The 27,468-nt window shown below is 33.0% G+C and overlaps 1 protein-coding gene across 1 annotated transcript in view; it reads left to right on the top strand.

Annotated features, from left to right (window-relative positions):
* Positions 1–4,227: 4,227 nt before the first annotated feature.
* LOC126883238 (zinc finger protein 664-like) overlaps positions 4,228–27,468 on the top strand; it is a 40,380-nt gene continuing 17,139 nt past the window's right edge. Inside the window, exons 1-2 of the mRNA XM_050648534.1 lie at positions 4,228–4,366; positions 4,420–4,767. Coding sequence (XP_050504491.1) covers positions 4,458–4,767 — 310 coding nt within the window. The 5' untranslated portion in view covers positions 4,228–4,366; positions 4,420–4,457. The remainder of the gene's footprint in view (positions 4,367–4,419; positions 4,768–27,468) is intronic.

Here is a 27,468-nt window from a genome sequence, read left to right as displayed (position 1 = left end):
ATTTATCACAAAACTCCAATCAAGCCTGGCAATCCAGTGCATCGCAAAACTTTCAAAATATTGATACCTTTTCTTCAAATGACTTTTTAAACTCATGCCTAAATTTTATTAGTAATACATCATCAGAAAACTTAAATTTACTTAAAAACCATTTATTTTCCCGATTAAACGTAGAGTCCTATATGGACCAAGAGGATAAATCTGATTCCGATTTTAATTAATTAAACATATATCAAATCACATAATCATGAATTCAAAAAAGAAATTAAAAATTATTCAGTGGAATATTAGAAGTATTAAATCAAACAGGGAAAACATAACGAACTTAATTTTCAAAGAAGACCCTGACATAATTGCTATTAATGAAACTTGGCTTAAACAAGATTTTAATTTTTCTTTGAAGTATTATAATGTTGTCAGACAGGACAGAGATGACGGATATGGTGGAGTAGCTACTTGTATCAAGAAATCTATTATTTTTTTTACAATTCAGAAGTACAACTCAGACCAAATCCAATACATAACAACAAAAATTAGTAACTTATACATAATAAACATTTACTCCAATACAAATAATGCCATAACTCTTCCTTTCTTGAGCTCAACAATAGAAAACATACCTACAGAAAACTTAATTATACTAGGTGATCTGAACTCTCACCATCCCCTATGGGATAAATGTCCTACCAATAAGGGAGGAAAAAATATTTATGATTTTATTTTTGATAAAGAATTAATTATCCTAAATGATGGGTCAGCAACATTGTTTCAACCTCCTAATAATAATCTTAGCGCTGTAGATCTAGCCATAGCAAGTAATAATATGGCTCTATGTTCTACTTGGGGTGTCATACAAGATTGTGGAAATAGCAACCATTTCCCCACCTTTGTCATAATAAACAACTGTGAGTTTAACAAAAATGATAGCATCTATACACAAACATACAAAATGAGAAATATTAAAAGAGCAGACTGGTATACATTCCACACTGGGATGATAACAGGAATGCTTGATTTACCGGTAAACTCTAATTACAATGAGTTTTTGGAGGTAGTTAATCAAGTAGCAGATAACTCAATTCCCTATAAAAACTGTAGAACACAGGGTAAACCTTCAAATCCGTGGTGGGATGAAGAATGTTCACTTTGGATTAAAAGCCGCAAACAGGCAATTCAAAACTTTAAACAATCTGTTTCCTTAGAGAACTATATAAACGCTAAACGTACAATCGCCCAAACTAAACGAAACCTCAGAATTAAAAAAAGAAATAAATTCATAAACTTCTGTGAATCATTAAATAAGGAATCTAACACTACCTATGTCTGGAATAAAGTTAAAAAATTCTCAAATAACAAAAATTACGGCCAGACATTTCATAACCCCGCAGATAACATTAAAACAGAAATTCTACAGAACATGTCTGCAGTTTTTATTGATCCAAATTTTGAGCTTGACGATATAAACGAGCAAGTTTCCCCTTTTACAATCTGGGAACTTAACAATGCTGTAAATAATAAAAAAAATTCGGCACCAGGTATGGACGACATTCCTTACCTTATGATAAAACATCTACCACTACAAGCTAAACATTTTCTGTTGAATATCTACAATAATTGTCTAAATGGTGACAACCTGCCTGAAGATTGGAAAAACCATAATGTTATAAATATCTTAAAGCCACACAAAAATCCACTCTTGGCCAGTAGTTTCAGACCAATAGTTTTATCCTCATGTGTGCTTAAAACATTAGAAATATTAATCAAGAATCGCCTAGATTGGTCCTTAGAACATAACTGTTCATTCACCAACCATCAGACAGGTTTTAGAAAAGGAAGAGGCACTGCTGACAACTTGACCATCCTTCATTCCACAATTGTGGAAGCCTTTGAATCCTCCCAATCGGTTTTGGCCATCTTTCTTGATATCAAAGCAGCATATGATAATGTCAATATATACAAACTTTATAGCAAACTAAAACTTCGAAATATTCCATCTGCAATAAATAATATTGTGTTCAAAATTTTACAGAACAGACTTTTATATTCAAGATCTAATGATGGTGACTTTTTGGGACCTTTCATGGCAACTAAGGGGCTACCTCAAGGTTCTCCCTTAAGTACCATTTTGTTTAATATTTATATAGCAGAATTGTTTTGTATTAGCAATAATGAAGTTAAAATATGTGGATATGCAGACGACTTGGTTTTGTATATTAAGGGATATGATATCCAAAGCATGGTAAGTAAAATAAACAAAGAATTGGAAAACACATTACACTGGCTTGCAGAACATGACTTGTCCTTATCCAAAGACAAATGTGAAGCTGTGTGGTTCACAAAGGGTAGGCGAGGAGATAATCTAACATAAATCAAAATCAACAACACAGCCATTCCTCTAAAAAATGAAGTGAAATTTCTAGGCATAATTTTTCATAAGCATCTATCATGGGACTTACATGTTGACAATATTATACTCAAGGCAAAGAAAAATATTAACATCCTACGTGCAATATGTAGAGTCTGGTGGGGAGCTGACCCACGAACACTCCTAATGGTTTTTAATGCCTTGATCAGATCTCACCTCGATTATGGTTCCTTCCTATTCAACCCAATATCACAAAAATGCAACAACAAACTCAATGCAGTATTTTTTGAGGGACTTAAGATATGTTTGGGGTGCATGAAGTCTACACCAAATTTGGCAATCTTGGCAGAGTCTGCCCAAATGGACCTAGAACATAGAAGATTATTGTTAGCCTCTAAATTTTTAAGTAAAATCATCATTATTGAGAATCATCCCATAATATTACTCCTAATTGAAATACGTAAAAGACTTATAAACAAACCTAATTTTTATACAAGGAATAATGTACCATACTTGGTTTCGGCATTAGAATATTTTTTTCCATATTTTAAAAAAATATACAAAAGCCCAAATTTTCCATGCTATGAATTAGACTATGATACACTAATGAATCCACTTCCAATTCTAAATTGTAATATCAAAAAATATGACCCGATGATTAAAGAAAAATTCCTTATGACTACTGAACAATATGGGAAAGACCATACCTTTATATATACTGACGCCTCAAAAAACAAAGAAAGGGTAGGTTTTGGGATATGCATCCCGAGTATTGAATATAATTTCTCCTCAAGACTTCCTGGAGCTCTAAGCATAAGCAAAGCAGATAGTATAGCAATATATCAAGCGGTGGAAGTCGCAACTACAAAACATCTAAAGAAAGCTATAATATTTTCTGATTCGCTCAATGCAATAACCAATATTAAAACATGTAACATATCTGCTTCAGCAGATATAAGGGTCCTAAAAACAAAGAAACTTATATCTTCAGCCAATGAGAATGGTACCAAAATTCTCCTTTCCTGGATACCTGGACACTCTAATATATTTGGTAACACCCTGGCTGACATACTGGCAAAAATAGGAAGAGACCTGAATGTACCCATGGAAGTACAACTGAATTCCCAGGATGCCCTATCAGTCATCAGAGGAAAAATTACAAAAGAGTACCAAGAAAAATGGAAATCTTTAGTCCAGAAGAAGACTTCGCAATACAAAACAATTCAAGACTTCTTTCCTACAAAACCTTGGTATTCAAATTTTCCATATAGAAATAGAAGACACACTACCACCATCATTAGAATGCGCACAGGCCATTGTTTAACAAAACAACATCTGTATAAAATGAATATAAAAGATAATCCTTTTTGTGAATGTGGTCGTCTCGAGGGTCTAAACCACATCTTTTTTGAATGCCCGATTAATGTGATTCCTAATTTTGATATATACACAAAATTTATTTCCATGAACTTCAAAACACCGCTCTCTATATACAATATTCTAAGTTCCTTAACGGAAGAATCAGTCAATGTAATTATGCGTTTTCTTGCAATTAACCAAATAAGCTTATAAACTGCAATGCGTTTTCTAGCAATTAACAAAATAAGCTTACAAATTGCAAGGCTCAACTGTTTATATGTATCCGTGTTATATTATGTTGCTATTTGTCATTTAATTTATGTTTTAATTTTTAATCATACTTAACCTGACCCAATTAATCTCATTTAATTATAATCATCACACCTCATCAAAAGCTTCCTTACAAGAACATAGTCAGCGATTTTGGTATGGCTAGAGCCGGACTACGTCAAGATCGCTTATAAATCGTGCTGGTAATCGCCTTGCAGCGAAACCAAAAACAAAAAAGAAGAAGAAGAAGATATATTTGATTAATGTCAAGTCAAAACATTTCAACAGGAATTAAAAAAAATGAGAATTAGAAAAAAATTACGTTGAAATACAGGTCCCGTAATTTTTAAAGCATTAGTTATATAATAGAAAGTGAGTACAAAGGCGTGCATAATAAAATTTTTCTAATTTCATCTTAAATTTAGCCTACACCCTACACCTTGAGATTATTACCTACCATACAATGGAAAGAAAAGAGGACAATAAAGATACCGTACACAATACAGTAACAAATATCAAGTTTGAGAGTATTTTTGTCAATCCTGATTTCATAAAAAACGAACCTGCTCCAGTTTATCAAGATACTCATAGTAAAGACTATGGACATGGAGGTTCTGATATTAATTTGGATCAAATTAAAACAGAATTATCAGTTGAAGATATGGCATTTGAACAGAAAGGGGATGATATAGCAGGATTCCAGTATTTTAATAGTTATGTTGATAATATAAAAGTAGAATATATTGCTAAAGGAAATCAAAGCAGTGAACATGGTATGTATTAAGTATTTTTACAATATGTGTTGAAATTATATTTAAATTATCTTTGAAATACGAAATTCTACTCTCTATCCATTTACCCCTTAGTCTCCCACCACTTTTAGATTTTTTTGACAGTTACTTATGAATGGTACTTTTAGGTCTGCCTTATTTTTTTGCTTATAACTTTTTAAAATCAGCTAAATGCGTTGTTTTTTTTCCAACAATCATAAATAATAGAGCAGGGGTCACCAATTATTAGTTTCCCTGGGGTCCGTTTCGAAAACCTATGACACTTCTGGGGTCCGGATTTATGCTGACTGTTCTGATTCGGTTTCTTTGTGGATTCTTATTAAAAAATATCCCCTATAAACAAATCAGAAGGGTGCCTGGCGAAATTTTTGGACAGAAATTGTTTAATAATTTTTTTAACAAATTCAAAACATCACCTTTTTTGCCCGTAAAAATATGTTTTTAGCATTTTTGGGTCATCTTAAATAAAAAAGATCTGTCAGTTTATGTTTTCAAGTTGTATATTTTATGTTTTTAAGTTTTCAAGCATCGCAAATGCATACTTTCGCATTTTTCAGATTTTAAATCACTTATAACTCGAAAACTATCAACTTTTCAGAAATATGTCATAGTGTAGGAAACAGAGGTTGAACCTTGCAAAATGGACACAAGTCCGGTTTTATTTTTTTTCTGGCATATCAAGGGGTGCTTATTATAAGACTAACTTTTTCTGAAAAAATTTCGCCCCGGAACCCCCCTTTTTACCCCTTTAAAGGGGGTAATTTATGGTTTTTGCAGAACGTAGCCCTTCCTGTAACTTTTACAAAAAATTTTTTTTATAGAAATATGAAGAGGACTATATTTTCTACGATTTATTTCCGACAGCATCTCTCTATCATCCACCGTTTAGCAAGGGTGGCGCCCCAAAGTTGACAAGTTTTTAAAAAAGATGTTTTTAAAAAATATATATTTTTCCCTAACTGTAACGGAAATTAAAAAGAAATGCTGCGGAAATTATTCACAAATAGATGATTGATTTTTTGGTATAGGTTTCACTTAAGGGTAATTGCCCTTTTTTTAATTACAGGGTGTTACATTTTAAAAAACCCCTTTTTATACCATCTGAACCGTTTATGCTAGAGTAAAAAGACTTTCAGCGATTACCCATGTACTGGTGTTATTTACAAATTTGTATAATGCATCCCCATTTTTTCCCCGGAACCACCCAAAAAAAAGAAGAATTAATAAATAAAGTGATTTTCTTGGAATCCTTCACACACAATGCCCTTCATTAATATGCTTCATATATCATTTTGTGCAAGTTATTATTACCCATGCATGGACACTAAAAGCGATTTCCTAGTGCAACCCCTGTAGCCAAAAACAATAAATTAAATGGGGGGTTGAAATTTTTTTTTTGTTTTTTGCTTTTTGATCCATATGGGCATATGCTTCATCAATAGTGCTTTTCAAAAATATATATGGTTATTGCAACATCCCTGCGCAAACCACCCCTATCTTTGAAAATATACTGCAGAAACTACCCCTATACCTTATCCAGCATGTTTTTACGATTTTCTCATTACCTATTAATTTTTTTTAAACAAAACTTATACAATGTTAAAGACCATTATTTACTCTAAAAATTAGGCCCTATTCGTTTTTTTCGTTTAAGCAACCGTTACGGCACAGTGGCGCCGTAAACCTCATATATGCTTTGACGGGCTCCAGTTTTTGTTTATTTTTTCGTCATCTGTTTGTTTTATTGATAAAGTACTCATGTAAAATAAAACAACACAGTGTAATCTACAAATCATGACCTATGCACATTTTACATTCTTTGCTCCCCAAAGCTACAGTGGTGGCCCAAAATAAATTTTTTCATATTTTCGCCACCTACACGCATTTTATTGCGGTAATGCTATCTTAATAGCACAGTATTCAGCCCTAAGTGGTCGCTAAGCAGTGGCGGATCCAGGGAGTGGTGATGGGGGCGATCACCCCCACCCCTCTCAAACCAAGTGATATTATATTTGAAGATTATAAAAATATTCATTTATTTTTACAGAAATACTTATATTATATTAATATTATTTTTATAAGAATTACTTTTTATGCTTTAGCGACAGTGGCGGATCCAGCATCGTTAAGAGGGGGGTGCCAATTGGTTAAATTTCTATAAAAATAAATGAATATTTTTATAATCTTTGAATATAATATCACTTGGTTTGAGAGGGGGGGAGGTGATCACCCCCATTACCCCTCCCTGGATCCACCACTGCGTAGCGACCACGTAAGGGTAAATATTGTGCTGTTAAGGTAGCATTAATGCAATAAAATTCATGTAGGTGGCGAAAATTTGCAAAAATTTATTTTGGGCCACCACTGTGGCTTTGGGGAGCAAAGAATGTAAAATGTGCATAAGTCATAATTTGTAGGTTACACTGTGTTGTTTTATTTTGCATAAGTACTTTATCAATAAAACGAACAGATGACGAAAAAAAAAAACAAAAACGGGAGCCCGCCAAAGCATATATGAGGTTTACGGCGCCACTGTGCCGTAACGGTTGCTTATACGAAAAAATGAATACGACATAATTTTTAGAGTAAATAGTGGTCTTTAACCTTGTATAAGTTTTGTTTAAAAATAATACATAGGTAATGAGAAAATCGTAAAAACATGCTCGCCAAGGGATAGGGGTAGTTTCTGCAGTATATTTTCAAGGATACGGGTGGTTTTAGCAGAGATGTTGCAATAACCATATATATTTTTGAAAAGCACTATTGATGAAGCATATGCCCATATGGATCAAAAAGCAAAAAACAAAAAAAAATTTTCAACCCCCCATTTTATTTATTTTTTTTTCTACAGGGGTTGCACTAGGAAATTGCTTTTGGTGTCCATGCATGGGTAATAATAACGTGCAGAAAATGATATATGAAGCATATTAATAAAGGGCATTGTGTGTGAAGGATTCCAAGAAAATCAATTTATTTATTAATTCTTCTTTTTTTTTGGTGGTTCCGGGAAAAAAATGGGGGTGCATTATACAAATTTGTAATTAGCACCAGTACATGGGTAATCGCTGAAAGCCTTTTTACTCTAGCATAAACGGTTCAGATGGTATAAAAAGAGGTTTTTTAAAATGTAACACCCTGTAATTAAAAAAAGGGCAATTACCCTTAAGTGAAACCTATACCAAAAAATCAGTCAATTATTTGTGAATAATTGCCGCAGAATTTCTTCTTAATTTCCTTTACAGTTAGGGAAAAATATATTTTTTTTAAAAACATCTTTTTTAAAAACTTGTCAACTTTAGGGCGCCACCCCCGCTAAACGGTGGATGATAGAGAGATGGTGTCGGAAATAAATCGTAGAAAATATAGTCCTCTTCATATTTCTATAAAAGAAATTTTTTGTAAAAGTTACAGGAAGGGCTACGTTCCGCAAAAACCACAAATTACCCCCTTTAAAGGGGTGAAAAGGGAGGTTCCGGGGCGAAATTTTTTCAGAAAAAGTTAGTCTTATAATAAGCACCCCTTGATATACCAGAAAAAAAATAAAACCGGACTTGTGTCCATTTTGCAAGGTTCAACCTTTGTTTCCTACACTATCAAGAGACCTTTATTGTTTATAATTAACCAATAACCCTAAAAATACATTTTTCGAGGCAAAAAAGTAATTTTGAATTTGCTTAAAATATTGTTTCACCCGGCACCCTTCTGATTTGTTTAAAGGGGACATTTTTGAACAGGAATCCGCAAAGAAATCGAGTCAGAGACTTTTTGCATATGAAAATGGCCTCACACATGGACTAATACGCAAAGGAAAACTAATAATATCTTATTGTTTTTTGGTTACTGTATACTTTTCTGTAAGTTTTCCTGGTACAATAAATAAAATATAAATTCATTGTGTATTGTTTGATGTTATTTTATCAGTATATTTTGAAAACAGCAGTATTGTAAATTGTTACTGAGAATATTTTAAAAATTAGGAATTTATATTTTGAATGCTAATGAAGTTTTTAGACATCTTTAATTTTGTAGAAAGGAAACTGAGGAATTTAAAATAAATAATCATAGTACAAAATGCTAATTAACATGTTATCTTTTCTACATTAGTTTCAATGGAAGGTGTTTGTTGCAAACTTATTAAATCTGAAAATTATTTTAATTAAATGCACATCTGAAAAGTACTGCTACTTAACATATAGTAGAGAGGAAATGAATATAAAAAAATGACCATGACAATTTTATATTACAGCTTACTTAATTTCAAAATTAATGATTAGTAAGTATGACAATAAGGGGGAAAACTCTTTACAAAATTAAATTATCAGAGAGAAAAATGACATTTTTTTATGTACAACCAGTCTGAAGTTTGGAGTGAGTTTAGTGCAACTGAGTCTCATTAGGGAATTGAGATATTCATCTGTTAACCCTTAAACGCCCAAGGTAAAAAATGTCCACCTAATGCGTATTCCCTTGTAACATATTTATTACGTGTTTAAATTTTTTTAAAAAATTATTTATTGATAAAAAGACAGCACATTATCGAATGTTAATTTGGTTCTACCAATATTTTTGAAAATAAAAGCAGCATCTTGAGTTAAATATGGATGGGCATAAAAAGTACACCCTTGGCAAAACTTGTTACTAAAGGTTTCTATATAATTTCTCGTTGGTAGGAAGATAATCCATATACTTTTCGATGTATAATTACATAATCTACATAATTATCCGCCAATGAGGAGGCTGAAAGAAAGAATATGGAGAAAATCGACAAATCTGGATTACTGGCTTTTACTGGTATGTTAATTTTGATGTACATTGTAATTTTGTTGTAAGGTTTGTAAATTGTTTATATTAATATTTTAGAAGATGCTGTGTTTATTAAGCATAAGATTTTTAAGTTTAATCCATTTTCAACAACTCTCAATAAATATATTAGCTATTTTCGAGGTGGACATTTTTTACCCACCCTTGGGCGTACATGGAACCTAAAAAAGGTTGGGCGTTTAAGGGTTAAGTGAGATCTCTACCGATTTTTAATAAAGTTCATTCTTGATAAAGCGGCTTCGCACACATAAGTTGAGCCAAACATAGTACACAATTTCATGGCCAAACATTTTCAAAATTGCCAAACACTAGGTTTATTCTGAATTTATTGAGGGTCCGCACAAAACTAGCTCATGGTCCGGATGCTGACCGCAGTCCGCTAATTGGTGACACCTGTAATAGAGAATGATAGAGCCCGAAGAATGTGCTCCAAAAAAACCCGCTAACAAAGGTCTTGACAAACAGTGACTACCTTTGTCTTTTATAAACAAAGAATTCCACAAGATTGAAGCAAAGAAACAAATGACCACAAGCATCTCAGAGACATCCAAAAGAACATATTCAAAGATGACAACAACACCATATGTAAATGGCTTATCAGAAAAATTAAAAAGGATAAGAAACAAGTACAATACCACAACAACATTCAATACAACCAACACTCTGAGATATATCCTGTCCAAAACCAAACCCAAAAACACACAAGAAAGATCCAAAAACTGCATGTACAAAATATCCTTTTGGATGCAACAACTTTTATGTGGCAGAAACTGCAAGACCACAAAGTGTCAGGGTTGACAAGCATAAAACATTCATCAAGAACAGACTTCGAGAAATTCCATATATGGAAACATGCCTGTTAGGGTGGGTCGAAAAAAACTTTTTTTTTTTATTTCAGATCGCTATAGTGCGCAAAAGTTGCCATTGGTATAGACGTGAAAAAAGCACTAATTGTTATTTTTTTTTATTAATTTGTCTTCTGGTCGCGAAATGCCATCGAATTTAGCAAAAAATTGTGAAAAACCTTAATTTTTCATACTTTTTTTTAAGCAGGCCAGATGGTTTTAATTTCCGTTCCTATACTATGAATTAACTACTAAAAGTATGTAAAATCAATATATCGTCCCTACCATTTCCAACTATCGAATGTGAAAAATCGGGTTTTTCAGATTTGATACCTTGCCCTCGCATTATATGTGATACATCTTGTGGCAAATTCTCGTTATTGTAGCTTGATTAGGAGCATGGGAAATATGCTGTTAAACTATCGAATATGAAAATTTTTTCATTTGGTTGACTGCAATCTGACGAAAATGGTTATATTCAATACTTTTGTTTTGTATAAATATAACTAAATTGAAATTGAAATGCTTTATTGAAATAGAAATCCTACTAACAATATTTAAATATGAATTTGCTTAATTAAATGTAACATACAATATACAATACATGCAATATACAACACATACAATTTATTAAAAATTATTTTTAGTCCAGGTAAAATATATTTATGTCTTCAGTAATTTTTTAAAAATTTGAACTGTCACTGCATTCTTAACACTGGGAAGGGGGGGGGGGAAGATGGTTAAATTCATTCATACATTTGTAAAACAAGGATGTGATTGTGCTATGTTTATTAGTTTTTTGAATGTCAAAATCTTCAATATTTCTTGTGGTATATGAATGAACTTGACCCCTCAATGTAACATTTTCATTAAAATATGCAGGCAGCATTCCTTTTTTTAATTTAGAAATGAAAACCTTAGTAAGGTAGTAAAGCCTTTGTTGAACTGAAAACCAACCTAAAGTAGAGTACATCATCTCAATTATTTGTGTGTAGCGATTGCATCGAAGAATTGTTCTCATACCTATGTTAAGAGGATCGGTACATATTTTCGGCTGCAATGCTTTTCAAATGGGGATTCATTTTTTTCGAATCCTGAGAAAACTAATAAGTATTTTTGAAAAATGTAAACGCAGAACGAAAGATCACGTTATTAGCGAGGGCCGAAAGTCCCTGAGAACTTCTATGATGTTTATTTTAATAAGTTACAGGGGTGAAAATCTAAGAGAAAATTTAGTGTGATTGTTAATTTCAAATATATCATTCAAAATAAACTTTTTATTTATTCTAAGGGACTTTCGGCCCTCGGTAATAATTTAGTCTTTCATTCTGCATTTAAATTTTTCAAAAATATTTATTGATTTTTTCAGGATTTGAAAAAAATAAACACAATGCCGTGGTAATATTTTCCAAATCTATCTTTGTCTTACAACGCACTCAGCCGAATATAATATTGTCAGCATATATTGTCAGTCAGACACTGACAATCAGTGACAATTTTAAATATTTGACATTGCATCGAGAATATGTTGAGTTATTGATTAAATATTATTGATACATAATGTATTTGATAAATAATTGATTTAAGACGTGAATTTATTGTGTATTATTTGTGGAAGATCCAAGCAGAGAATACATCAGGATAATATATTCTGTGATTCAAGTATTTTGTTGTTAAAGATGTTCAAAATTGTAAGCGTTACATAACAACATATTATTAAAAAATCACTTTAACACTTTTCCTCTTTTCTCGATTGAGTATTAGTCTTTGTTGTACAAATAAATTACTACAATCACTGAATACATAGTTAGTGAAAAAATTATCACATTTATTAACTGAATTAATAATTTGCAATTATAAAAATAACAGTTATCCAAGAACATTCAAAACCCATCTCTTTAAATTAATGATGACATTTTCAAGTAGAATGACATTCTAGTAATGTTTACATATCCATACCAGTGTGAATTTTACTATACGTAATTTGCCGTGTAAAGACAGAAAAAGTAGGGATACACGTAAAATATTTGCGAATTATGTACCCATAGCCTTAAACAAAATTTGCAATTATTGAATTGATCCTTTATCACCTAAATATAAAACAATTGAACAGTAGTCAAAATGGGGCTGAATTATACTTCTAAATACAGTGATCCTTGAAAATAATGATAGATCTTTGCTAATTCTATTAAAGAAAAATAATTTTTTAGATATTTTCTTGCAAATATATTGAAAATGTGGTTTCAGAGAGAGTGTGTTATCCAGTATAAATCCAAGATATTTAATTTCATTGACCCATTCGATGAATTCATTATTAACTTTTAGTTATTTTTCCATACTTATATTATTTAATTTATATCGACTAGAGACTATCATTGACTTTGTTTTACTCGCATTAAGTTTTAACTTGTTAGCATCCAAAAATATCTCAATTCTTTTTAACAACCACTGCATCCTTCTAACAACCTCCACAATATCATCACCACTGCATACAATTAATGTGTCATCTGCAAAAAGACTAATAAATTCCAGACCCTCAGCATAATTTACATCATTGATGAAAATAATAAAAATTCACTCTCAATCGCACCTAATGAAGTATAACTTCAAAAACGGTTTAGTTAATAAGCATAACTTTATTATTAGGTTACACACCTAATTAATAATTTGCTCTTAAAAATGAAAATATCTCGAAAACTAAAAATTTGGACATAGGGACTATTAAATACTGTGAGCACGTAAAGGTTGGAATAAATTCATTTTCTCGAAAATGGACGATTTTTGAAAAAAATCCCGAAACAGGTCAATTTTTATTTTTAAATTAAGACTTTTGGCATCATACTAGTGACGCTACCTATCTGGGCGTGATGACGTCATCAATTATTTTTTTAAATAGGAGTAGGGGTCGTGTGATAGCTCATTTGAAAGGTAATTCAATTCTCTATTCAGTAATATAACTATTAACATAATTATTTTATATAGGGTGTCAAAAAAAAATTTTGGATTAAATTTACTGACAAAAAGAAGCAAGTAATTTATTTAATTCAAAATACATTTTACTGCTTTCAGAAAACAGAAAAAAATATTTATTTGAAAAATAATCATTCACACACACATGCTCGTATCAACCCCAGCCCCGGGGAACATGTGTGTTCCAATGGAAAAGTGGAACCCACATGTCCGAAGATCAAACCAGTCACACCCCGTAATGGAGTGGTACCTATCTGACCCCCAAGCTATACCTCCACCCCTCCCCATCGAAGGACATACCGAATGGGGAGGCGTTGATCTTAATGTTACTTTGGATACCCTGGGTAATGGGACATCCTTTGTAATACTTAATGTGGTTAAGCCACCTGGTTTTAGGGGTAGCTAGAAGAGCTTTTCTCCCTATTAATGACTAAGTTAATTTTTTACTTTACTTTGGACTTGTGTCCTAAAAAAATGTGTTCCAGACATCAAGGCACCAATCTAAATCGGTGTCTTGCTGTCCAGACCGTGCGTGCTCGGTCACTCAGCCGGCGAATTGGCACAATAAATTTTGTTCTCCTCGACGGCTGAGCGCCCGAAAGGTGTGGCCATCAAGCCCACGTCTGTCGGTACGTGACCTTGATGCTCACATTCCACGGCTATGGTCCATTTGACCTACCTGAAGGGTACTTAGTGCCTGAAGGGCGACATTTGTGTTTCGATATTCTGTGGTTATCTCAATTTTTCATTCTTAAGGGTTTCCTCTATATCCAGCTAACTGCTGTCTAGGCCGTCTATGTACCGTTCTTTGGTTTTCGTCGTAGTTAGTCAATTCTCTTAATAATCTGCTAGGATGGTTTCTGATATTGTTAAATATTTCATGTGCTCTTTCGTCTATCATTCTCAGGACTTTCTTTTGTTGCGTATGTCCAAATACGTATCTTAATGGGACATATTATGTAGGTATATTCAGAGCTTCCCTGATCATGTGGTTTTGGATGGTTTGTATTTTTTTCTTGTTGGTTTTACACGTGTGCCCCCATGCGGCTGAGGCGTATGTTAGTGTTGGCAAAATTATACAATTTGCCATCCTAATCTTTGTCTTAAATCTCAGTTTACTCTTTCGACCTATTTAGCGATGACAGTTGATTCCTAAGGGCTTTAGCTTTGTTGACCGTTTGTTTTACGTGTTCTGTAAAGGTCAGCCTTTTGTCCAACATTACGCCTATGTATTTGGCTTGATTTGACCATTCAATTTGGGTATCAAATAGGGATAGTACCTCATTTGGTCTGCCTCTTCTTTTTTGGTACATAACGGCCTGTGTTTTGTCAGGATTGACAGCTATTTTCCACTGCACACACCATTCTTGTAGTTCGTCAAGAGCTCTTTGTAGATGTCTTGTTGCAAAATCTGGGTGGGTACTGCTAAAAGCTATCGCTGTATCATCTGCGTGTAGACTTAGCAACGATCTGGGTTGTTGGGGTGTCTGCCGTATATATGGTATATAGATATGGCGACAACACTGCCCCCCTGTGGCACACCAGCCTCCATGGTCCCAATTTCGGACAGGGTTGGCCCTATCCGAACTCTGAACCTCCTGTTGGCTAGGTATGACGAGAGAAGACACGTCATCGCCTCACTATAACCATATTGGTTCATTTTATACAGCAGGCCGTCGTGCCAGACCCTGTCAAATGCTTTACTGACGTCTAGAAAGGCGGCCGCTGTATATTTATTTTCGTTGAACCCTTTCGTGATATATTCTGTTAACCTCAGCACTTGAAATTCACACGAGTGCTCGGATCTGAATCCGAACTGTGCTTCAGGTATTGTTCCGATTGCTTCAGATTCTTCTTTTAGCCTAACTAATATGACCCGCTCTGCGATTTTGCTTAATGCTGATAATAAGCTTATCGGTCGATAATTCTGTGGAAATGTACCATTTTTTCCTGGTTTTTCAATCATGATTACGTGAGCCTCTTTCCATCTGTCAGGAAAATGTCTTAGTCTTAAGATGTTGTTTATTAAATTTGTTATGTACACTATTGCTTTTCCTGGCAGATTTTTCAGAGCTCTGTTTGTAATCTTGTCCGGTCCTGGAGCTTTTTTAGCATTAGTACGCTTGATCAGCTGTCTGACCTCTTCAGGGGAGGTGTGTATAATACCTATAATGCCCTTTCTTCTTTTTAGAATTCTACATCTTCTTTCGACTTCTTCTGTGAAGTCTAGATCTTCATCGGGATGATAGTTTTCCCTACATTCTCTTTCTAGCGTGTTTTTCATTACTTCCGCTTTGTCTTCTTCTGTGTACACAATTCCATTTTCACCATGTAAAGGAGGGATTGGTTTTTTATCTTTTCTTAGTATTTTAGATAGCTTCCAGAACGCGGATTTATTTGGGTTTAGTTGCTGGATATAGTTGTCCCAGTTTTCAGTTCGATGATCGTCTAATTGTTTTTTGACTTCCCTATTCAGTTCATTAGCAATTCTTTTGTCCTCTGGGTTTCTTGTTCTGTTGGCCCTTCTTCTTTTCCTGTTTTTCTCGTTTATCAGTTCTTTCAGCTCATTGCTGATTTCCCTGAATCTTCCTTTTGTTGTTGGAGTTTTTTCTTCTGTGGTGCTGGCCTCGATAGCGTTTTGTATCGTTTTTTTATAGATGTTTAACGCATTCCTCTAGTTCTTCTTTTGTATTTATTGTTGGTATTGCACCAATAGTTTCACTTACTATTCTTTTGTAGTTTGGCCAATTTGTTCGTTTTTTCTTATAGGCTTGCAAGTTGTTTGTTTCTACTGCTCCCAGGGTCAGTACAATTGGGTTGTGATCTGAGTCACCCTCATTCATTGAATATATTTCGTATTGTTGACCCACATTTTGTAGAATTGCTATGTCTAGGAATGTGGGAAGCCTGTTTCCACCATGGAAGCATGTGGGTTCTATGGGTCCCGCCACCATCGTGTTTGGTCGTTCTTCGAGATAGCCACACAATATTCTCTCGTTGCGGTTTGTGGTTCTATCGAACCAGTTCGGAGATCTTGCGTTCAGATCTCCTATAATGATAGAGGGCTCTACTGTGTCTAATATGACATTTAAGTCTTCCTTGAAGATTGGATCATTTGGTCTAACATATGCTGAAACAATTTTCAGCATATCTTTTCCTGTCTTGATCCTCACTATGGTGGCTTCCATAGTGATGAGTCCGTCTGGTGTAGGAATTACTTGGTGTTTGATTCCTTTTTTCACCAAGATCGCCGTGCCTCTTGATGTGGCTGTGTAGTCATTTCTATAGACATCATAACCTGGACATTTTGTTTTTGTTTTTTTCCGTTATCTTAGTTTCTTGTAAGGCTATGATGTCTAGTTCGAGTCTGTTGGAAAACTCGTCCAAGGTGTTAATTTTCTGTTTTAGCCCATTTGGATTCCATGACCCTATACGCAGATCGCCCAACCGATTAGTTAGTTCTGTTTACACCAATATTGCCCATTGCACTCACTACATTGGTCATCCTCTCGAACATGAACATGAAGTTTTTCATCTGTTCATTTACAATTGCCATGAGATTTGCCGTTTTGTTGTTTTGTTTAGATTCATCTGTCGTATTTGTTATTTGTGCGTAGCTTTTGTTGGTACTTCTGTCTGTAGGTGTGTGTTCTTCTGTTCTGTTTCTTGTTTGTGCCTGTGCGGTGTATGTTTTTCTTTTTGGTGCTTTGGAGCATCCTCTGTAATTAGCTGTGTGGGCTTCGCCACAGTTTGCGCACTTTGGTTTGGTTCGGTGTTCCTGTCCTTTGTGCATTCGCTGCTAATGTGTGATCCGCCACACTTAACGCATTTAGTTCCACAGTGACAGGCTTTGGATCCATGGTAGAATCCTTGGCAGTTATAGCACTGCATAACTTCTCTATTTTTTCTTATTTCTTCTTCGATATATATTTTCATGTAACAGAGAGTTGTCAAGCTTTTCATTTTTTCTTTATCTTCTTCGTTTATTGTAACTAAGAAAAGTGGTAATTTTTTCTTGTCTTCCTTCTTGGAGATCATATCTGTTACTTTAATCGCCATGATTCCGTTTTTGTTAAGTTCTTTTTGTATATTGCTTGTTTCTGTTGTTTCATGTAATCCTCTGATTACTAATCTTGTGGTGCGTTCTGAATCTATTGGATAAGCGATGTATTCAATAGGGCTTTCAAGGTTCTTTGTATTTTGTTCTTCAAGTATCTTGATCATTGCTAGGTACCCTTCTCTATTATTTGTCTGGATGACGATTGACCTTCCAGATTTAGCGAATTTATTAGCGGATCCGATTCCCCTTTCTGCGGCTTTTTGTAATATCTCTTGGCTTTTTCCTATCGATTTGAGGATAATCGCCGGTGGTTTGGGTGTAGCCTTCGTTGGCTGTTCTTTTTCTGTTGTTGTTACGGTATTTTGTTTTTGCGCTGGTAGTTTGGGAATACTGTTTTTCGATTTTTCTTTTTCATTTTCGTTTTCAGTCTCCATTTCTATTTCAGTGTGTTGATCTTTCTCTTGTTCATATTTCTTTCTTAGCATGCCTCTGGCTACGCATGCTTCTTCATTTCTCTTTTGTATTATTAATGTCTGCTTTTCAGCAGCGCTAATATTTTTCGGTTCTTCTTCTGTGACGTTTTTTTCTGTTATTTTGCTTTTTTTGTTTTGTTTTTCTCCTGTTGTTGCTGGGTTGTCCATTCAGCATTGTTGTTTTCCATTTCAATCAAGTTTTCTTTATTTGGACTATTAGCAGAAGTTTTACGTCTTCCCTTTTCATGCATATTTGTTGGTTCGTCTACCGTCGTTTTCTTCTGCGTTTGTTTTTCAGCTTGCGTTGGTTTTTCGTTCGATTTTGATATCAGCTTTTCCTTTTCCGCATGTTTGTCTATCATCTCAAGTAGCTTTTGAGTTAGTTTCTGTATTTCTTTCCCTTTCACTTATTTCACCCTCGCTAGAATTATTATGGGAAATACATGTGGATATATTACTATTACTAGACATGGAATCAGTAACTACTGTTACTATGCTACCTACAGAATCTGTAGAATTAGCTTCATTTAGGAATTCAATGTTTGCAATATCTACTTTCTTTTTATTTGTTTGTGAATTATTTATTATTTTTAAATTGTCTGATGGACCTAATTTTGTTTTTAGTTTATTGGTATGATTTGAATTTACTTTATTTGTCTTATTTAATTTTGAATTTTCTAAATCATTAGCTAATTCGTCATCTGTCAATTCAGGCAAGCTTTCAAAAATGTTATTGTCTATAAAATCATCTAAGGTACTTAGCTTAGTCGTCATCCGGTGTCTGGAAGGCTCTTTCGTGGGCCAAGAGCCCCTTTCTGTCCTGTTGTTTAGCACTTGTTCTTGTTTTTTTTGTTCGTCACTTATAAACACAAATAAAATAGTTAAATTAGTTTATATTTAGCACGTTAGTTCGTCAGTTTAAAGCCACGATTTTCTTCATCAAATTCACTAATTTTTTTATATACTAACACACTTTTATTATTAAAAAAGTTAATTTTTTTGAGAGCAGATTAAATTTATAACTATCAGTTTGACGTTTTGTAACTCTTTAAAAAAATAATCATTGCTTTTCGCTTAAATTAAATGTTCAAACTGTCAAGAGGACGGTGGGTGGCTGCTTTAATTCTGAATTTAAGCAAAAAACGATATTTTTATTTGTCAAATAAACATTATTTCCTGTTTTCTGATAGGAGTAAAATGTATTTTGAGTTAAATAAATTACACACATTCTTCTTTTTATGTCAATAAATTTAATTAAAACAATTTTTTTTGACACCCTGTATAAATAATTATCTTAATTTTTATATTGTTAAATAGAGAATTGAATTATCTTTCAAATGATCTTTCACACGACCCCTATTCTCATTTAAAAAAATCGTAGATGACGCCATCACACCCAGATAGGTGACGTCACTAGTATGATATATATATGCCAAAAAGTCGCAATTTAAAAATAAAAATTGACCTGTTAGGGGAATCTTTTCCAAAATCGTCCATTCTCGAGAAAATTAATTTATTAAAACCCTTGCGTGCTCACTGTATGTATACATTAAAGTACGGTAATGGTACTTTTCGACAGTGATATAAAATAAAGGGTGTTCCATTTAAAATTTCTCAGAAAAGAATGTGCTTGCGTTTTGACTGACTGTATTCGATATAAAGAAAATTAGCAATATCAACCATTCTTAAAAATTTTCATAATCAACAAAAAAATATTATACCAATATACAAAAGAAGTTTTTACTTCAGTATGGTTTTTTAAAAAAATATGGCACGAATAAACCATTGTTGTTGTGATTATTTTTATTTATACAGTGAGAGCTGAACTTGTTACGATGTTCATAGAAAATTGGTTATAACTTTGTAAATACCCTGTATAACATAACAAACCTTTATCTATATGTTTGTGATGGGGAAGTTAAGAAGATTTCGAATATAAAATAGAATATAGGGTGTTCCATTTGAAAAACATAAGTTTGGTCTGCCCACTATGTTATCGAACACCCTACCCTGTAACATTCTAACTAATTTTGTAATGTGAAGCTCAAAGTTGGCTACAATTTTTGTTATTAAATTTTATTGCTATCTATTACTAAAGCGGATCTACTGAGCTTTATTACACTAATAGAGTACTACAGGCCCATGTCAAAAAAATGGATGGGTCATATGAACCACCAGGTGACGTATATAGTATATAGGACGATATAAGAGCATAAAATAATTAGATTCAGCACTATGCCGTCACTTGTAAGCTGTCCAACTGAGTGCTGGTGAGAATTCAAAAGTGCAGGTAGAGTGAGTACATTTTGGACATTTTTGTACGGCATTTTTACCATCGATAGATCCATGAAAATTAATAAGAAAGCGCGCAGTGGCGTAAAAAAATGGTGCGCCACAAAGTTGGTTAATTTTTTTGATTTTCTGACAATTTCCGGGGTTTTGGTCATTTCATTCTGTACGGCTTCAGTTTCATACTCTTTCAATACAGCTTCTAATCAATTATTCCGCAACGCCGTACAAAAATCATGCCACAAGTTTAACATGATATTGTAAAATATAATTGTTATATAGTATTGCCGTTCAAAACAAACTGTTCTAAAAAAAATTAGAAAAATACAAAAACAGAAATTTTTTAAATTATTGCAAAATTTTAAATATTCATAGATTAATAAAATATAGCAATTTTCTACATTTTTTTTCATGTTTTAAATAGTATTAGGATAAATAAATTAGGAAAAAATGATGCCGTACATTTTAATGCTAAACGTCGTAACAGAACGTCGCTCCGTAAGCGATATAGAGTATGGGGCAAATGAAAGGATTAAATTCGTTATTTCGTAAACCGGCGACTTTAAGAAAAAATCCCAAAAAAAAAGGCCGATTTTCATTTTTAAATTATGGTATTTGGCATATATATCATACTAGCGACGTCATCCATCTGGGCGGCGCAAAATCGATGATTTTTTTAAATGAGAATAGTGGTCGTGTGCTAGTTCATTTGAAAGGTCATTCAATTCTCTATTCAATAATATAAACATTTACATAATTATTTGTACAGGGTGTCCAAAACTAATTTTATAATTAAATTATTTGACAAAAATAAAAGAAGAATGTATGTAATTTATTTAACTCAGAATACATTTTACTGTTGCCCGAAAACAGAAAAAGATAGTTATTTCAGAAATAAACATTGCTTTTCGATTATGTTCAATGTTCAAGCCAGCTCCCGCCAGCCACCTGCCTCTTGGAAGTTTAAACCTTCAATTTAGGCGAAAAGCAATATTTATTTGTGATATAAACATTTTGTCTGATTTCTGACAGCAGTAAAATGTATTTTGAATTAAATAAATTACATACATTTTTCTCGTTTTTGTCAAATAATTTAATTAAAAAATTTTTTTTGTACACCCTGTATAGAGACACCCTGCAATAGAGAATTAAATGACCTCTCAAATAAGCTAGCACACTACCTTTATTCTTATTTTAAAAAATCATCGATTACGTCATCACGCCCAGATGGATGACGTCACTTGTATGATATATATGCCAAAATATCATAACATATTCATTTGCACCACACTGTATATTTTATGTAAATTATATTTATTTAATATTTTTATTACTTTTTTATCAATATGAACTTTCAGATTTGTACGGCATTAACTTTTTATAAATTATTGCATTAAGTGCAAATAAACTATCTAAATGCCGTATAAAAAAATATCGTCATGAATTTACATTTCGTTCTATGGATTTTTCCTTGAGTTTTTTTCCTGTACAAACCTTTGGACCAATGAAAATGTACGGCATGTAAAAAAATATTATCTATGCATAAAATACTTTCAAAATAAATTAATTTTATTTTGTTTCAAATCACCCCCGGACCACGGAAAGAGAGGGGATTACAACCCTCGATATTTTCTCCTCGTCGCATGATTTTTGTACGGCGTTGCGAAATAATGGATTAGAAGCTGTATTGAAACAGTATGAAACTGATGCCGTACAGAATGAAATGATCAAATTTACCCTGGAAATTGTCAGAAAATCGAAAAAATTTACCAACTTTGTGGCGGACCATTTTTTACGGCACTGCGCGCTTTCTTATTGTTTTTCATGGATCTGTCGATGGTAAAAATGCCGTACAAAAACATATCGACGTGTTTTTGACAAAACATCGTAAGCATCAATTTTCCGAAAATGAGATTTTTATCTTAAATGGTTCCTTACGATAGTTTACAGCTAATTCAAAATTATTTTTCTCATAATAACATCCTAAGTGTCTAAAATTGAATTTATTTTTTATTGTAACCACCGCATTTCAAGCTCAGTTTGTGCCTTTGGTATCGTAAACGGCAAGGTAGTACCGACAGATTATAATAAGCGCCATAAATTTTGTCGGTTACGTTTGCACGTTTTGCCGCTTACGATAAGATTCAGTGACCATAATGACCGTTAGGAGGATTACTCAGTATTATCTTAAATGTGTTAGAACTCAGTCAGTGCAAATTTTTTATTTCGCTAGAACAATTTGAAACGAAAATAGTGGTAGTTTTGATAAATCCTCTTATTTAATAGATGCGGTAAGTTTTTAATACTTGTTTTTATGGTTTATTGTCTTTTTAATATAATTTTAAGTCTTATTTACTAATTTACTAATGACATAACCTATGTTTTTTAGTTGTTCTTGTGCAAATATCATAAATATTATATTTGCAACAAAAATATATCAACTTGTAGTAAGTTCACTGAAACCAGAGACAAATGTAGGGGAGTCAATATAGAACGAATATTGAAACATAGTTTTTAATTCCAAACAACTTTTTTTATTAACAATTTTCGATATTGATAAAGCTACTTTACTCTTGAACAAGATTCATATTTTGACATACCTCGTATGAAATTAAAAAAATTTAATATCTGATAGTTTTTTTTTCAACTGATAATAAAAACTTATCAATAGGTTCCAAGTTACGCAGACATACTTTATAAGAGCTCAAAAAAAGCTTGTTATTAAATGTATTTTAGGTAAGTTGTACAGAAAAAGGTTTTGATGACTTTGTACAGTTTTTTAACCGATATTTTTGGGTTATTGTATTACATTTTTTTTATCTTTCTTAATTTTCTCAAAAAGAAGTTGTTTATTTCATGTCTAAAGCAAAATAATTTAGTACATTTTAAAGATTACATCTTAAGCTTTAAAAAACACCTATAAAATTGTAATATCTGTTCAAACTTGAGTAAGTAATACCCTCTTAAGGTAGTTGTAATTCTGCAAAACTACGAAGTTCTCAAAAATTATAGTTTTTGGGACGTCGTATCATTTGAATTAAATTTTTGAGATTTTTTTGAATAGTACATCATTTAGTACAGTGTCACAGATTAATATACGTATTAAATTTTATTTTTCTTTGTCGATTTTTATTATTAATAATATTTTTTCTGTTAAGATACTTACGTCAGTTATGAATATTCATTTATAGATTGATACCTTGAAACCAGTGGCGGCTGGTGACTCAAAAATTTGGTAGTTCTGCAGTATTTTTTGGTTTTTTTTAATTCAATATCTTTTAATCGTTGTATTTTACAACGAGGCTTTTAGTTTGATATTTTACACCATATATTTATTCATTATATATCTATTAAAAAATAATAAAGAACTTACCGATTTTCTTCTTTTCAAATTGAAGATAAATCCAATTATATCAAAAATAGCAATGGTACATTATGGCACACTAGTAATTGTTTTATAGTTTATGTTTTTAGTAGAATTTTATCGATAAATACGCGAAACTAAGGAATGCAAACGAAAAAACACTACAAACAAAATCGCCACAACAATAATTGCATTATAGGGTCTTACGAACTAACTACACACAGAGCCAAATATATTATTTTTTTTTATAAATAAGCTCGATTCGTCGATTTTTTTTTAAAGCAAACTTGTCTATAACTTTTTCATTAAAGTTTGGTATTTCTTTTATAAGTGTTTTTTCTACTGACAACATGGTTAATGCTACAAGTCGGTCTTCAGTCATGGAATTTCTCAAGAATGTTTTAATCCGTTTTAAACTCGAAAAGCACCTTTCAGCTTCTGCCGTACTCATGGGCACTGTAATTAGAATTTGAAGCAGTTTTACAGTTTCTTGAAAAGGCTCTGTTAAATTATTTTCAATTAAAAATTTTAAAAAAGGTATTGCCCCTTTAATGTCTCTACAGTCTCTTCTAAAATAAATAACAGATAATTCAGTCTTCAAGCGCTCCCTATCTAAATTTGGATATGACGCGCAAGTCAGGCTTAAATTATCATCTGGGAAATTAGCACAATAATTATCAAATTGCTCAGGATAAAGCACTGAAGTTGCAAGTAGGTGATTTTTAAAAGCAAATCTATCATTTGCACAATTTATGTTTATATCACAAACTTCGATAGATGCTCTCCGATGATCTACTGGACTGTTATCCTTCCGTAACCTTTTAGTTGGTAATGGTTCAACGCATAAACTAGAACCTTGGTCAATGGTATCATCTATTGAATTTCTAACTGAATTCATGTATCTTTCGAAATCTGTCACCTTTTTATTGATTTCCAAAGGATCCGTTTTAGTCTTTTGAAGGGCATTATACAAAACGTCTACTTGTGGCATTATGCGATGGAAAAATGTTAACCAAAAAACAAAATTTTGATCCACTAGTATTCTTCGAATGGAAGACGCTGAACTACAGACAGCTGCCTTATCAAACGATTCTTCTATTTCTTCCATACATTCGATAAAAGAAGATCGATGTTCAAACACAACATTAACAGTTCGAATATTGAAGTTCCAGCGAGTTGGAGCGCCATGAGGAATTTTCTTTTGGACGATTTTATCTAAAACTGCCACTCGTTGTGGCGAATTTTTAAAAAAGGTAGGGATTTCATTTAAATTTCCAAAAAAAAGTCTAACTTGAGAGTTTTCGGAACAAGCCTTAGACATTATTAAATTTAATTGATGCGCGTAACAGTGTACAAAATGAGCAAATGGATATTTTTCTTTGATTCTGGCTTGAACTCCTGCGTGCTGTCCACACATGACCGCTGCCCCATCATAACTCTGAGCAATTAGTTTATTATTTGAGTTTTTCAGGATAGGATCCAAAACACTGAAAATGTTTTTGCTTAAAGTATCTGCATTTAATTTTGAAGGTACCAAATATGTCCAAAATCGTTCTACCGGTGCTCCATTTCGACAATATCTAAATACTACAACCATTTGTGATTTTGCTGAAATGTCTGTAGTCTCGTCGGCCATGACAGCTAGATATGGAGATTCCCGAATTTCCTCCAAAATTTTATCCTGGCATAATTCCAACATGCAGTCCAAAATATCATTTTGAATTTCTTTAGAAATGCCCTTAAAAACCGTCGATTCTTCCAAGTGTTGTGCTAAAGTTCTATCCAATTCAGCAGTAAGATTTATGAGGCCGCGAAAAATTCCAGGATTGTCGGATGTTTGTGTCTCGACGTGTCCCCGAAGCGCCAATTCGAAAACACTACAAAATTTTATGCAGTCTATAATTTTTGAGAGAACATACCTATTTTTTGTTACAGCTTCATTGAATTTTTGAATATTTATCCAGTATGCAGAATCTAACTGTTCTTTAATATTCACGGAGCCTAATAAAGCATATTCCATTTGATTGTGCAAATGATGCTTAGAAGTTTCGTGCTTTTTTATTTTATCACTTAAATCTACTAAGTCTGTTACACCAACTTGCGTCCATGACTTATCACCTCCAAAGAGTACACAAGGAAAACAGAAAAGAGCGTTTTTTCTGTTGCAGCCACATATCCAACTATTTCTCGTATAAATATCGCAATTAAATTGTCGTTTGTAATTTTTCCCTCGGCTTGATCCTTCTTTTTCGATTTTAATATCCGGCAAAGGTCGTCCTTTGCATTTTAATTCTAGTTTTTCGTCATAAGAATATTTAAAGAATCTCTTAACATTAATCAAATTATAAATAACATCCATCCTGAACAGCACTTTTATTCTCATATACTTAATATAAATACCGAATTACGTGCAGGACAACTTATTTTAACAGTCGTCGCGTCGCGATCACCGATTATTTAAAATTACAATAAACGTAGGTTTCTACACACTAGTTCGAACTGCGACAAATGCAGCTCAAATATTGCTTTCAGTCGTCGCCTGAAAAGTGTAGGCGAGGGTTGAGCGGGTGTTATCGGGGATATATTTAACAGTTCACAGCTCGGAGTAGCACCGGTCCGGTCAAATAAGTGGGACTTGCTATCGCCATGAGATGCGACGGACGACAGATTAAAATTGAAGCGTTTTACATATCTGTTCTAATGGGATCAGGGAAAGACTATCTACTAAGATACTGGGGGGTCAGAATGGGGCTAGTAGAAGGAACAGACACGCAAACCTTCATTGCAAGACGGCAGCTCATTTTTTGTGCGGTGGCAGGTCGTAGATTCGTTGGGAGGGGTAGGAGGGTTTAAAGAAGACTAACTACATAACCAAATAAGCAAAGGATACTTACACAGACTTGAGGACTTTCCTACTATTTAAACAAATTGGGACGCCGTTTGAAAAATCCTCAAATTCTCATATCGAGTACTTACTGGAAAGCAACTGGGGGGGGACATTCATTGTAGATTCCTCGTTGGGGTTATACTGGGCTACTTATTTATCATTATTGGCTTCTATGCCATATTTTTTTCTTCTGTTCTAAAACTTAATTCACTTGTATTAGCTATCTGTTAACAATTTTTTTGAAGAAAGAGGTTACAAGAATAAAAATGTGTACATTTTATAATGTTTATTTAAACCTTTATACCTTATTTATTTTTACTTTGAGAATAAACATATTCTCAAGCAAGAAATGAATAATAAAAACAAATACATGGTTTTACAATTCTTAACCTTATTTATTTTTAGCAGTGTACCAAAACAAAAATTTGACATGGCTGTCAAAAGTCACTGCCATTTTATATTTACTTTACAATAAAATTTCCGAGAATCCATGTTGAAAACAAAATATTTAATTATGTAAAACCTTTACCATTAATATCCACTTGTGAATTATTTAAAATAAACATTATCATACCTTAAAACAAAAATCCATGTCACACTTAGAACGCTTGTCCAAATTTTCCATTCAGACGGGGCTGGAAGGGGAAGACATTCTAATCCAAATCATTACAAAACAGGAAACATGATAAGTCGATACCAAATAATATCATACTTCAATACAGGAAACAGGAATTCTTACTGGAGCATGTACAAATCCAAAACATCATCATAAAAAATAGCAACAGCTACACAAAGGACAGGAACCACGCACTTTTCTTTTACACGCACTTTTCTTTTACCGCCGGCAAACCAAACTGCATAACAATAATAGTGTTTCACAAAATATATCCACTTAAAATGCAGTGAAACTATTGTTATTATATTCCTTGACAAGTTAAAAATCCTTTAGTTCTTCTACTATAAGAAGAAAAACA

Source organism: Diabrotica virgifera, chromosome 4, assembly GCF_917563875.1.
Source record: "Diabrotica virgifera virgifera chromosome 4, PGI_DIABVI_V3a".
Classification (NCBI taxonomy): Eukaryota; Metazoa; Arthropoda; class Insecta; order Coleoptera; family Chrysomelidae; genus Diabrotica; species Diabrotica virgifera.
Note: the sequence above shows the minus strand (reverse complement) of the source record. Positions and strands in the feature narration are given on the sequence as shown.